The sequence below is a fragment of the Montipora capricornis genome, chromosome 4 (assembly GCF_036669925.1).
Source record: "Montipora capricornis isolate CH-2021 chromosome 4, ASM3666992v2, whole genome shotgun sequence".
NCBI classification, from domain to species: Eukaryota; Metazoa; Cnidaria; class Anthozoa; order Scleractinia; family Acroporidae; genus Montipora; species Montipora capricornis.
Genome location: NC_090886.1, coordinates 41776478 through 41791793, shown reverse-complemented (window position 1 = coordinate 41791793; position 15316 = coordinate 41776478). Strand labels below are relative to the sequence as shown.

The following is a 15316-nucleotide window of genomic DNA, read 5'->3' as shown; positions in this document are numbered from 1 at the left end:
AGATATTGTAACTGACCCTGAGCTGCATCTTGCCACACTTCAAGCTCTTCTTTTACGATCAGAACATAAAGCATTGTTCTTTTTCTGCTTATGTCATCCTTGAATGAAAACAAATGACCATAAACTTGGTTGAATAATAAACAGGAAGTTTCAGTGTGTTAAATGCATAATAATCTTCAGTTTTGAATATGCTATTCATGCGTGACATGTAAATTCGTAACAAAATTATGGTAACATAGCATCTTCAGTGAAAGCAAAGTGTGCAAAGAATGGTCTTTAATTGAGTAAAAAAGGTTAACAACACAGACCAACAGACCCAAAATAAGGCTAGCACTATGTAGCGCCTATCACCTCGTTTAGTGCGGGAATGCGTTACAAATTAATCATCCTTAATTTTGCTTTGCAGTAGAAAAACTGAATTAACGAGCAAGGATTTACAAGTGTAATACTACTAATAATAGAATTAACAACTAATAATTACAGTGAAAATAGTAGAATCATCAATTAAGAATACTAACTAAAATATCTAAACGTACAAAAGTTCTCCGCTCTCTTCGTCCTACAAGCTATCGTGTTCTTAAAAAGATAGTAATTTTGCGAGTTACACCTTAGATAATACTTAGGCTCATTCAAGAGTGGGCTAGGTAACAGATGATGAAAAGGGTGGCCAGGAGACTTTATTTGAGTCTTATATTTGTTACGCAAGTAGTCTCTTCTATTGTCTAAGCTATCTAATTCACCTAAGTGTGAGGCATGCGCTTCAGGGTAGATTATGTAGAGTGCCCTTTTTTGAACTCGCGCTATGGCTTGAGAACAGGAAGAGAGTAAAGGGGAAACGGCATTGGCCATTCCTCTTTACACAACCGCAGAATTGTTGATTATAGCTGCTTGTAAACTTTGCGCACTGTTCAAATTTAATAGTGACTTAATACACTAAGTGCGCCCAAAACCAAAAGCAGTTAGAAGGTAGAACACACCTGAAACATCCCAAGAGGTCGCGCAATACTTCCACGTACCCCAGCCTGCAATAAAGTCAATAACGCTTGATTACCATTTTCTCACTGATAATTGCCTAAAAAAGGTTGAAGTATACCAATCAATTTGTCTAGGATTGAAGGAGACAATACCTGGCGAGAAAACGCACAGTCTGAGGAAACAACTCCAGGAGAGATACAAGATTAGCAGACTCCGGGCCATGACCCTTTGTAATGACCACAATTTCACTAGTGGCTTAAGGTCAAGCAGTTTCTTTCCACGTACTCTTACCATCCATTTTACCTAATCAAAGGTCAACACTCAGCAATTAAAAGTGTTTTCGACATCATAATTTAAGTCGTCGCAGGACACCCACTCATACTCAATCCTTGTCAGGTGTCTGTTCGATCAAGACATGCTACCCAGCATAAATTCACCGCTTGAGTATTGGCTATCAAAGGAATGACCCCGTTCGAACCGTGTTCGGTTTGAGCTCCCAGAGGTATCACAGCTAAAAGTTGCCTAATAGTTGAAAACGTTTGATCGATGTATCATCTTAATTACCTCTCTGGGACCATCTTTGCTTTTCGATGAAACGGAAGGATGCCTTCGGAACAAGTGGAAGGCGATGGATTAGAATGCGAATGCCCTGGGTTCGAATCGTGCTGTGACGACCAGAGATAGTCTTAGGAAAAACCTTAAATAACAATGACCACAACCAGGTTTTCTGAGCCCGCGAGACTGAGCACCCCCAGCAAACCATTGTTTTAACGAAAACCGCAGGTCAGCAACCTGGTTCTGGTCATTGCTGTCTAAGGTCTTCTTAGTCTTAGGCGGTGCCGAATCCAACTGGTTTCCTTTTCCACTTGTGTTTCTTGTCACACACGGTCCCACAAGCCTCATGACTTTCAATTCTACCAGGTAAAAAATATTTTTTTTTTTAGTTTACTCTTTACTTCAAGACTTAGCCTACCTGGTTGAAACCATTTTTTATTGCATTGTAGTTCATGTGCGAATATCGGTCCCTCCAGAGAGACGTTACTATGGAGACGTAAATGCTGCGTTGATTGACGCACTAAAAAGCACTAAGAAAGTCACTGATTTTTTCGAATTCAAGTACGGAGATCATATTGTGAGGCAGCAGGTGTTATCACTGGGTTACTACTCTTTATGTACTGTGCTTTATGTGAGGATTGTGTGAGTCAGGCACAGCTTGCCGACTTTCTTTTATCCACTCTTTTTCCCACTTTTACTCTAAATTCCGATTTGTTTCGCGTGATTTGTGAGGTCTTTTGCGTTTGGCCATCGTAGTTCTTTCGGCTGCCGTCTTTATGACATTTACTAAGTACTGAACTGAAAAGAGCCTCAAGTAGTGTGGCTTTGCAAGAGTACGTTAGTGAGTCGCTTGTGAACTGAAGCAACAGCCATCAACCGGTATTCATAGTTGGGGTGCAGGGGTGGCGCAGTGGTGAGAGCACTCGCCTCCCACCAATGTGGCCCGGGTTCGATTCCTGGACTCGGCGTTATATGTGGGTTGAGTTTGTTGGTTCTCTACTCTGCACCGAGAGGTTTTCTCCGGGTACTCCGGTTTCCCCCTCTCCTCAGAAACCAACATTTGACTTGATTTGCTTTCATTGTTAATTTCAGTTTACAGTGTCCCCAAGTAGTGCTCCAGCGCTAGAACGACTAGACACTTAAATAAAGTTCCTCGTTTTTCTGAGTCTCTGTCGACAGCGGGCGCACTTGTCAAAGGCGTGTCAATCCAGAGATTGCACCGGCATGTGATTGGTCAATGATAGTGACGAACACGTTGGATGTACACCGCGATTGTTTATTGCGGTCCCAATCACAGGTCTGCGTGATTTCTGGATTTAGTCGAAAGCAAGAGAAAATGAAAGATGTCTCTCTTTAATTTTCTCTTGGTTGCTGCCTTGGTTATTAATCTGAAAAACAATCACAGCTGCTGTGAAGTATCTTAATCCTGGGAAATCGTCATCTGTTTTCCGGATACCTTCTGAAAGGCTTTAATTTGTTGTTTCTTGCTTTCTAATTGGTTTCTTATCACAAATTTCCGTAGCCTAAAGGCTTCGTTTGAACTTATACAAATTGTGTAAAAGACATCATACGTCCCGTAAATTTCTTGGTCATGGGTCAGGTGTGAAGAATTCGAAAGAGAAATCGGCTGTGCGTTAGTTCCGATCTAAATGAGAGACTTCAATGATTATCGGCAATAATACTTGTCATTTCAATTTAGACTTTCTGAAAGAGCTGTCGATAGTTTTAAGAGTTCTTGATTGATAGTCCTTTGGCTTGCTCAAACTGCTCTTCAACAAAGGTAATAAACACAAAATTACTTCTTATCTGCCAAGTATAACATACGGAAGAATATTCGCCATAAATCAGTTGCTCTTTGATCCGCTTGCAGAATTCACAAGAGTGACTCAAATTTGTGTTTGCTTCAGTACAATGTTCAATTCAAGTGAGGCGAATTTAACATCTGTCCGCGCGTTTAGCAGTCATTTTTATTATCTACCACAGGTTATTTTGTTCTCTGTGGTTGCAATATCAGCAGTTATTTCTAACCTGGTTTTCCTGATTGCAGTCTTCCGAAAGCTTGGAGAATTCCTAAATACAGGCGAGCATTTAAGGAAGTTTTTGGTCCAGGTGGCTGCTGTAGAAGGCTTAACACTGTGGAGACTGTCCGGGATATGATGATGAAAGAAACACCTTGACAATTAACAGGAAAAGAAGTCGAGTTGCCTATGGTTATATCTTGAAAGCTTTGTACAATAACAAGACTTTCATTAATACTCGAATACCAAACTTTGAGCAACGACACCAAAAGGCTTCCAGAGAAATAAACCGTCGTAAAAATGGCAATTACACGAATAGTTATACCTCCAAATGGTCTTGATAGTAGCAGACAAGTAAAGAATTTTAGGAAAACGACGAAACCTTTGAGTTTATAAATCATGTTTCGACAGAAACTTCTGCCAACAACAATCAACAATCTTAAACTATCTTTTTAATTCCCACATTTTCACGCTATACTTCATTCCGTTGTTACTATCAGTTTCACATTAGCATTTTCTACTTATTTTAAAATCAGCATCCATCGCCTTGTATTCTGAATAACTGAGGATGGCAGAAGTTTCTGTCGAAACATGTTTTATAAACTGAAAGGATTCCTCGTTTTCTTAAAATAGTCATGCTAATTTTACTTCCTGTATAACCTATTTGATATTTTCAGGATAGATTTTGATCGATTGGGATTTATTTATTTATTTATTTATTGAATATACAGTTTATATATAAATGGGCTTTGTCACGAAATTCAGCCAAGTCAGTAGTATCTGTGTTCTAACCTTCCCTCTCCACCCTCCTTATAAGTTGTGTAAAAGACATGCGCATGTGTAGAAAAAAAGGAGTTAGATTACGAGTGTGGTTAAATCCAATTATTTCCTTCGGAATCTGTGGGGATCCTATATTTTGAGGACGAGGACGGTCATTTGTGTGTATTTGCTTGAAGATGTCGAGTGTAGTTTTGAGTGATATGAATGGATTGACGCCATTTGATTGTTCAGATGGACGGTTGGAATTTTGCCACGCTGGGAAAGATGGGTACTGGCTTTTGAACTGTTCGCCGCTGGAAAAGGGGTAAAGAATAGAGAGATTAATCATCACGTTTCCGCGAAACGGCAAACAGAATGCGTCTTGTTCCCGGGACATTTACTTCTAGTTCATATCGTGCGTCAACATGCGTGAACGCTTAGAAAGTGCTTGGATCATAGATTGCTAAGAACGCACAACGAAGCTCATTATCTTGACTTGGTGACAGACTAAACAATGAACGCAGAGCGCTATTGTCTCTTGTTTTGTTTCCTGAAGTTGCACATGCGCATATTTAGCAATGGACATTTTATGAAACAGTTAACTTTTCTCATTTTGCTTTACAGAATGGGCAATTGTTAGATTTGTTTGTTTGGACAAATAAGTTATAACACACAACTCTTGGTCAGATTATCTAATGGGTGATATGGTGCTTTTTGATCCGTCGGCATCCCTTTGGCCTGCCAATAAACTCTACAAATACTCCAGTTTTTTTCCTTCGGCCACAATATTCGATTCTTTGTGAAGATGGAGAAACGTAGTCGTCCACCGGAGGCCTAATATAAGAGCCTAGGAACTGCCGTGATTTCTCGTACCCGAATATTCTGCAATAGAAAACCTAACGTTCTCGGCATCTATCAAGCTTATCAAGCTGAGCGGATAGTTGCAAAGAAAATTTGCAACGGAACGCCTATGCTCATAGTACAGTGGCAAGGTTACTGACGTAGCGAGAATACACTTGTTTTAGTATTAAGAGAAAAGGAAGCACGATCCATGCCAGCTTCTACCAAGCTCTTCTTTCCTCAGATTCTCTTCTGTCCGTCTCCATTCCCACAGCCCGGGGAAGGATGGGGGGGGGGGGGACTCCCATGTAAAAAGGGAAGAGATGGTCGTCGGAGATTTTAAATTAAACCCCTAAAGGAAACCAATCCGGGCGTGGCCCAGGGAATTTTTTTTACCCCTAAAAGAGACCACATTAAAACACGGCTATATAAAAAATAGAATGCCTTTTAATGATGGCAAAGACATTATCATCTAATAATTTCACCTACGTGGAGAAATATAAAAGTGTAAAAATACACTTTTATATTTCTTCGCGCGCAACCCTAAAGGAGACCTTCACGGCCATACTAGTATGATTGCGTTTTGCCCAGAACACCCTAAGTGAAACCAAGATCCAAAATTTATACCCGTATGCGAAACGACGAGCATCCCTCCCCTTTTTATATGGGAGTCCCCCGAGGGGGGGGGGGGGGGGGAAGGGTCATTTCGCATACAAGAAACACCAAAAAAGCACAGTTTTTGAAGTAAAAGGATAGTACTTTCAACCGCTCTCTTAGTTTTTTGATAGAATTGTAGATTTAACCTTCAACTACAAAAAAGCCAGTCTATCATTGCAAAAAAATTCATCTCTAGCTATTGCAAATTGTCGAATTTAGACAGCCAGTTTCACCCTTTCTTCTCTTATTGCGAGACCTCTATTCGGGATTCACGCTTGATTGCTCGGTTTTCGTGCCTCATTACGCATGCCAATGCTCATATCAAACGAATTTCCTCCATTTTTGGCAAAATGCAAATTTCAGTCCGACGTTTGCCGTTTGCCGTAAACGTAATACCTAATGTCCTCTAATGTTGAACAGACGAAGTGTCGCCAGTTTACAGGTTCAAGACATTTCAAGTTATTTTCTTCACTCTGTGATGAAGGCCAGGGTAAGGATAATTACCAAAAAGCGAACTGAGGATACGTTGAATAAGCATTTCAAACCGAAAGCAAACGTTCCGCACGAAAGGATTTGATTTCGTGACATGACCCAGCTGGCCAAGGAAAGGAAAGGAAAGGAACTTTATTTAAGTATCTAGTAGATTTAGCGCTGGAGCACTAATTGGGGACACTGTAAAGTGAAATTAACAATTAACACAACAAGTCAAATGTTGGTTTTTGAGGAGAGGGGAAACCGGAGTACCCGGAGAATCAGTTAAGTCTGTTCAAATGCAGGTGCTACACGGCCAACATTTGCAAAAAAAAAACGTAATCCTTTCTTGTATAAATAAATAGATCTGCTCTCAACCGTGTGGCTTCATAGCTCAGTTGGTAGAGCATTGTACCGGTATCACAGAGGTCAAACCATTTGGCACCACCTGCATTTTTCAGGTGACTGTAAGAGACAATTGTTCAAATTGATAAGGATCACTTCACTCTTCGAAGTGAATAGTGTTTTCGCAAAGACCAGTGGACAAGAAAACTCAAGAGCTGGAAAACCAGGAGTGGTTCGATATTTTTTTTGTGGAAAGGTGGATCATCATAGACTCTTCCGTTTAAGATGGCGCGTGGTCGAAATATAGGGGCTTGGTTACTAGTTTCTCTCAGAAACTAGTAACAGAGCCCCTATATTTCCTGCTTACGAGCTAATCATCATAAGGCCAGCTTTCTAGAGGAAAACGGTGCAGAAAGAAAGAGTGTGTAAAACTTAAACCGAAGATCCAAGATGGGAGAAGAAAATGGGACGTGGATCACATTGTAAGGCAAGTAGAAGTTAAGGATGATGAGAAAAGTGATAGTGTGTATGTTTTTGGTATTTCGCGTGATCGAGATGGCTTAGATAATCTTTCAGAAGGTCCTCCGTCACGACCCACAGGACAAAGAAGGTGTTCGCAATATCTTTGATGATGTCACAGTCCATGCTGACACTGAGGAGGAACATGATAAAAGATTTGAGAATGAAGTGACAGTTTTGAACAGCATGGGATTGACGCTTAGTCGCGACAAATGTCAATTTACGGAGATGACACACCTGGAATTCATTGATAATGTGTTGTCAGCGCGTGGAAATAGTCCGGCTGATGTTAAATTAAAAGCTGTCGTTGATGCCCGTGAACTCACGAACGCTGCCGAAGTGATGAGTTTCCAGAGTATGGTCAATTTTACCGCACGTTTTATTCCTGACATGGCGACAGTATCAGCACCTCTAGGCCATGATGATGAGTTAAAGAAACGATTGGTTAGTGCCAAGACACTTGGAAATTTGGAAAAGAATGTACTGATGCAAACCCAGTTGGTTTGGGAGCTGTGTTAGTCCAACAGCTCCGAGGAGCTGCGAGGTATCAGCTACGCAACCCGGAGCTTGACTAATACAGAAAACCTTTACTCTCAGACTGAAAAGGAAGCTTTAGCCATTGTGTGGTCATGTGAAAGATGTCATGCCTATGTCGTTGGTGCTTAGTTTGAGCTACTAACTGACCACGAATCTCTAGAATGTTCCTTTTCTCCTTAATCAAAGACCTTTGACACGATCTAGGAGTGGCTTCTTAGGATGCAATGGTAAAAGCTTGCAGTCAAATAAACATTCCAGGACCTAGGAACATCGCAGATTCCCCGTCACGCCTGTTACAGCCAAAGTCACCTTCAGGACAGAAAGACAAGACAGACGAGTATGTGATGTGGGTTATCCACCTGTTGCCATGACAACCCGTGAAGTCGAGAGAGTAAAATATGCGAAAATGCCTCTTAAATGGGAGATGGCACGCCATTGTATTCAAAGAGTACATACCCGTGCGAGGTGAATTGAATGCAATTGGAGAACTTGTGCTTCGTGGAACCAAAAGGGTCGCGTACTGGATGTAGCACATGACGGTCACCCTGGCATTGTGGGAACGAAGCAACTTCTAAGGAGCAAGGTGTGGTGGCCGGAAATTGAAATTGAAGGAGCCAGACAAAGTTTGCAAGACTTTTAAAACTACGAGTATACAGATGAGCCTATGAGTCGTACAGATCTTACGTCGCCACTTTGGCAACATCTGGTCGCTGACCTGTTGGGCCCGCTACCTTCTGGGGATTAAATATTTGTTGTAGTCGACTATTACAGCAGATTTTTTGTGATGGAGTTTACCAAATCAACCACAGCTGCGACGATCGTGCCACTCGATCACCAATGTCCAATATGTTTGTTACTCGTGGTCTTCCGTGTTACCAAACAAAACAGACTCAGAGAGCCTATCCTGTTATACTCTGAAAGCTATTGCAACGGTGCATAAACACTCTGAAGAAAAATCTGTAGCATTTTTTTTCAGCGAAGTTATGATGTCATAAAGCCTCATTTTCATAAATTTTCTTACATATTTCCTCCTTTTTTTGTGCAAACAGCAATCCCATGCTATAACTTATGAACAATGATAACATGGTTCCGTTCCGATGCAAAAATCACTGCTCTATTTCTTTTCTTTAGAGTTTTTAGATGTTTTTTTTCATTGAAACACACGGTTGGGGACTGGCACTAGATGCGCATGCGCTATGTGACCGAAGCGATGTCAGGTATTCAGTTAAAACGTTTTAAGGAGGCTTCTCCTCGAGTTTTAGGGCTGCGCGCAAGCTGGGCACTAGTATGGCGCGTAAAGCCTGAATTTGGTTTCAGTGTTGTACAAAACACTACACTCGTGATAAAATATTGGAACTACAGCTCACTTTGATTTCGGCTCGACGGGCGAAAGATTGTTGTCGAAGTCCATTACTCGTCGCTTTTAAGATTCCAGATCATCATCGCCTGTCTTGTTCATCCAATTGACGTTCCCGTCTTGAGCTCCATGAGAGCATCTTTTGTTGAAAGATGCACTAAAACGCCATTCGCGTTGCAATGACTTTCGACGCCATTGCTGGTTAACGAGAATAACAAACTCACGAGGCAGAATGTATATTTATATTTAATTAAGTTAGCACAACAGAAAGACGCTAACCTCATTTTGACACGAAAATGCTTTACTATTGCCATAAAAACTATACCGTTAAGCTCGCATATTATAAAACATGATGAATTCATGTTCCTTTTCCAGCGAACAATGTTTTGAAACAAACAACATATTTGCTATTAGAGGCAAAAACCCCTTCCTATTTCATTACGTGCGTGAAGAGAAAAAACTCAATCGTGTCAAATATGCGCAATATTACAACAAACTAAAATTTCAGGATCAAACCGTTTCCATGAAGAACCTTTTCCTTGAATAATGAAGCACAAAATAGACGACAAGCTTTCTTTCAAATAATTCTTGGCTGTCACATTTCCAATTATTTTTTTTTACCTGAAGACTGTGCAGAGTTGATCACAGATCCACTTAAGGTGTTCGATTCGTTCTCTGTCTTTGTTGAACCCATAAGTTACCAGAGAATTTTCCATTTGGTTTCAGTGTCCTACATTACAGCACACTTGGTAAAATATTAGAAATACAGCTCACTTTGATTTCGGCTCGACGGGCGACAGATTGTTGTCGAAGTCCATTACTCGTCGCTTTTAATATTGCGTCGCCTGTCTTGCTCAGTATCCAAATGACTTGCCATTATTGAGCTTCATAAGGGTATATTTTGTTCAAAGATCCACTAAAACGCCATTCGCGTTGCATGACTTTCGACGCCATTGCCGGTTAAGTGAATCGTTTGACTGTGTCCACCAGAGAAATCTACGCATTTCCCACTACCCTCTCGATCCTAAGAAAATAAGCGCAGAAGGCTCTATGCACAAAGACACCACTTAGCAGGGGAGTGACAGGCAAGACTTTTACCGACACGGAAAATAAAAATATAAAAAAAAAAACGAACAAATCCCACCCACTTTCCGACTGGGATTGCCATACTGGCAACCCAGTAAAAATGGCAAATTCCAGGATATTGGCAAAACCGTCGGAACGTCCTTGACTTTTTACTACTTCAAAATGTCTGCCAATTTTATTTCCATGATGTGGCAAAGAACAAAAAATATTCACCTTAGGAAAGTATAAATATTAAAGATTTTAGGCCAAAAATAGGAATATGTCTGCCTATCATAAGATGTGATGTTGCCATGGTAACGGCCATAATCCAAAAATTGACACCCAATAAATAAGCCTTCTTATATCGGTACCCATATTGGTAAGTCTCTACGGGGAAAACTTTGAGAGAAATTAATTTGGTTTCCTTGTGTAACTCGTACCCTGTAGTGAGGGTATTCGCAAATACTCTAGCGAGCTACCTTAAACTTCAAACGTCCCTCGTTATAAGCATTTCGGATGTCCTTCAAATTGCTCTTGAATTCGGAATACAGTCCTTAGCGCAAACGTTTCCTTTGAACTTCTACAAATTGTGTAAAAGACATCATACGCCCTGAAAAATTTCGTTTCTTGGTCATAGGTCAGGTGTGGAGCATCCGAAAAAGAAATTAGCTTGCCTTAGGTTCTATTTCTGATTGAAATGCGACACTTCAGTTCACTTCAGTTCTTGCATATTTGAGGTTGCACTTTCTAAAATAGCTGTCTTTAGTTTCAAGAGTTCTTGATTGGTAATCCTTTGGCCAGTAAAAATCGCTCGTCAAAAAAGGAGTAATTATAAAAACGATTACGTCAGCAGCTGCTGTGAACTATTCTAATGGTTGAGCACTTTCGGGAAATCGTCATCTGTTTTCCGGATAACGTCTGAAGGGCTTTTGTTAGTTCTTCTTCAGTTTTTTTTTTCTAATTGGTTCAGTCCTTAGCACAGACGTTTGTCAACTTATACAAATTCTGTAAGAGACATCATACGCCCTAAAAAATGCGTTTTCTTGGTCATAGATCAGTTGTAGAGAATCTGGAAAAGAAATTGGCTGGCCGTAGGTTCTACTACCGATTAAAATGCAAGACTTCAGCTATCAGCAATGACACTCACTATTTCAGATTAGACTTTCTAAAGTAGCTGTCGTTAGTTTTAAGAGTTTTTGATTAATAATCCTTTGCCTTGTACAAATCGCTCGTCAACAAAGGGTTAATTCAGTAATTTAACACAATATTACGTCTCATCTCCACCGTTCAAATTGACTACAAAATACGGCCAGAGAAGAAAATTCGCCACAAATCAGTTCCTTTTTGAGCCGCTTGCAGAGTTTACAAGAGTGACCCAAACTTGTTTTGCTTTGGTACAATGTTGAATTCAAATGAGGCGAATTCAACATCTTACCCCAAATTTGGGGAGCATTCAAGTTATTATCTAGCTCACGTTATTTTGATCTCTGTGGTTGCAATATCAGCGGTGATTTCTAACCTGGTTTTCCTGATTGCAGTCTTCCGAAATCCTGTTCGGTGTCGGGTACAAGATTCACCAGTGTCGCTATTGGTGGTAAATTTAGGAGTGTGCGATTTGTTAACCGCAGTTGTCCCTGGCTGCGGAGGGATTTATTACTATATCAGTTTGTTAAACGGAAGAGCAAGAGAAGACCTTTATGGAGCTAGAATTGTGATAAGTACCTTCGGGGTTGTCGCATGTATCGTGTCCGTCTGTACGATGTCTGCAATGTCTGTGGAACGTTTTCACGCAATATGTTCCCCGCTCCGTCACAGAGCTCGCTTTAACAATATGAGAATCAAAGTGTTTTTAGCCTTCACCTGGATTTACTCCTTATTGTTCGCTTGTCTTTCGCTGGCAGTTTCCCGTCGTGTGTTTTTTCTCCTTTATTGCCATGTTCATGTAACACTACCTTTAATTATTCTTCCTGTGGTTAATTGGAAAACATACACTGCTCTCCGTTATCATAATCGAAATACAGTAGGAAATTTGTCGGTTGCTCGAAGAGACCCAAGGACTTGTATTGACAGAAACAGAGAGCGGAAATTGCTGTCAGCCATTCTGTTGGTTCTTGTCTTATTTTACGTAACATTTATGCCTGTTTTTATCGCTCTAAACATATCTGCTCTTGGACCGTCCCTCGCAGAGACGTGGAGCTATCAAGTATTTTTTGGTTTGTCAGGTATAATCGTTTTAGTAAACTGTATTTTTAATCCGTTCATTTATGCTTGGAGAATTCCTAAATACAAGCGAGCATTTAAGGATGTTTTTGGTCCAGGTGGCTGCTGTAGAAGGCTGAACACTGTGCAGACTGTCCAGACTATGATTATGGAACAAAGATCTCGACAATTAACAGGAACAGAAGTCATGTTGCCAACGGTGACATCTTGAAAGCTTCGTTCGTATGCGACTCGGAGACCAAAGTCTATGCAACAATTTCAGACTGAGGAATAAATCGTCTTAAAACTGGCAATTACAGGAATAGTTATGTTAATTTTACTTCCTATGTAACCTATTTGTTATCTTCAGGATAGCCTTTGATCGATTGGGATCCCTATTTATTTATTTATTTATTTATTTATTTATTTATTCATTTACTTATTGAATATACAGTTAACTATAAATGGACTTTGCCACGAAATTTAGCCGTCAAGTCAGTAGTATCCGTGTTCTAGCGTACCCTCCCCACTCTCCTTATAAGCTGTGTAAAAGACATGCGCATGTGTAGAAAAAAAGGGTGAGCACAATTTCTTGTTGATTGGTACCCAGAGCCGCCGCTGCAAGAGGATCGCGTCTTTGCGAACGACAATGGTTAGCACATGGAGTGTGGTTAAATCCGCTTGTTCCTTCGGAATCTGTGGAGATCTACATGTTGGTGACGAGGACGGTCATTTGTGTGTATTTTCTTGAAGATTTTGAGTGATGTGAACGGATTGGCGCGATTTGATTGTTCGGAGATGGCTGGAATTTGTCGACACGCTGGGAAAGATGGCCACTGGCTTTTGAATTGCTTGCGACTGGGAATGGTGTAAAGAATGTCGAATAGAACAAGGCTATGCGGTTGCATAGTGCCGGTTTGCAGGCTCAAGATATTTAGCAAATAAACCCCTTTGGGCCGCCGGTATGTCGGCTGATAATGTCCGCGGCTGAGAGATTGTCCGAAATATGAATATTTGCATTTGGCCGAGAAGCGAAGCTTCGATGGCAAATATGAAATTTTGAGGACAATCTCAACATAAAACTACAAGAATATGCTAATAACAGAGATATAGTTTCTCACTGCCAACGTTTTCATGTAAGGCTGGCTTTAGATATGCATTTCAAGCAATGTTTGTAACCGCTGTTTGCGTATTATTCCTATTGAAACTAAAATGGCGCAAGTCAAAGAATTTTTATGATAAAACGTGTTGCCGTTTAGCTGAGAAGATTTCTGCGCTAAAAATAACTTTGACAAGTCGCGTGATAATATATTATCCTATATAGCAGTTAAGGTTTTACATCTCATTGCTGCTAACGATGTCCTTAAGTTATTTCGTGTTATATAAAATGGATCAATGGTTAGACCACCCCCTCACTTGTTTTCATAACATAGATCTGGGCCCAGGCCTTAATTCACCTGAGTACAATTAAAACAAGCTGTGAGTTATCAGCTATGACTTATACAGAAAACCGTTACTCACGGACTGAAAAAGAAGCTTTAGCCATTGTGTGGTCATGATTGTGGTCATGTGAAAAACGTCATGCCTATCTCGTTGGTGCTGAGTATGACCTTCTAACAGACCATAAACGTCTAGAATATTTCTTTTCTTGTAAATCCAAGACCTACGCCAGGATCGAAAGGTGGCTTCTTTGGATGCAACCCTACAAGTTTACAGTCAAATACAGTCCAGGGCAAAGGAACATCGCAAATTCATTGTCACACCTGTTACAACAAACGTCACCTTCAGGACAGAAAGACAAGACGGACAAGTAAGTAAGGTGGGTTATCAACTTGTTGCCATGACAACCCGTGAAGTCGAGAGAGCATGGTAATATTTTCCAGAACTGTAAAGTATGCGAAATTGCCTCTTAAATGGCAGATGGCATGCCATTGTATTGTATTGCGAGGTAAATTGAGTGCAACTGGAAAACTTGTGCTTCGTGGAACCCAAAGGAAAGTGCCAAAGGAACCTCGGCTTCGTGTATTGGATTTAGCACATGAAGGTCACACTAGTATTGTGGCAACGAAGAGAGGCAACGTGTGGTGACAATTGAAGGGCTGTCAGCTAGTTTCGCAGCCTTTAAAACATGAGCTTATGATTCGTACTGATCTTCCGTGTACACTCTGGCAACATCTGGTCGCTTGAGCCCCTTCAAAATCATCTACCATCTAAACAAGATTTAACTGGCGGGTGTATCGTGTGGATAAATGCTAGATTGGTTCCCAGGCGCCTATATTTGTACTTGGAGTTGGCGCAAAAAAATGCAACCTCGTACCCAGGGTCTCCTCTGCGCTCGAGAACTCACTGAGGACCCCAAACCCTGCTTTAAAAATGTGGTCACCGATTTCCTACACGTCGACTTCTGCCCCCCTAATCTTAAATCCGGCCACAGCTTCAGGAGTCTCACAGTGAAGACGAATTTAGAGACCGTGACGACGAGAGGACGGAGAAAGGGAAAGTGTATGCAGAGTGCAAAAGAAATAGTTGCAGAAATGGCATTCAAGAAGGCGATAATTATAAAGTACTATGCAAGCAAGAGCAAAATGACAGCCGAATCACCGCCGTAATAGCGTTATCGGTCCCTCCAGAGAGACGTTACTATGGCGGACACGTTTACAGTCACGTATATGCTGCATTGATTGACGCACTAAAAAGCGCAAAAAAATTCAATGAGTCTAGCGAATTCAAGTACAGAAATATTCTAAGACCCTCTTAGGCAGCAGGTACTATCACAGGCTTACTACCCTTTATGTACTGTGCTTTATGTGGGCTGTGAGTCAGGCACAGCTGGCTTGCCGCCTATTTTTTAACTCTGAATTCTTATTGGTTTCGTTTGATTTGTAAGGTATTTTGCTATTGGCCATTGTAGTTCTTTCGACTTCAGTGTTTATGGCATTTACTAGAAAGTCGAAAAGGGGCTCATGTATAAGTATTGTGGCTTTGCACGAGCCCGTTAGTGAGTCGCTTGTGAGCAACA

At 40.9% G+C, this 15316-nt stretch overlaps 1 protein-coding gene across 1 annotated transcript in view; it reads right to left on the bottom strand.

Annotated features, from left to right (window-relative positions):
* LOC138046989 (diphosphoinositol polyphosphate phosphohydrolase 1-like) overlaps positions 1-15316 on the bottom strand; it is a 61825-nt gene that overhangs the window by 899 nt on the left and 45610 nt on the right. The window contains exons 3-4 of the mRNA XM_068893639.1: positions 978-1022; positions 17-98 (exon numbers count right to left, since the gene is read on the bottom strand). Coding sequence (XP_068749740.1) covers positions 17-98; positions 978-1022 — 127 coding nt within the window. The remainder of the gene's footprint in view (positions 1-16; positions 99-977; positions 1023-15316) is intronic.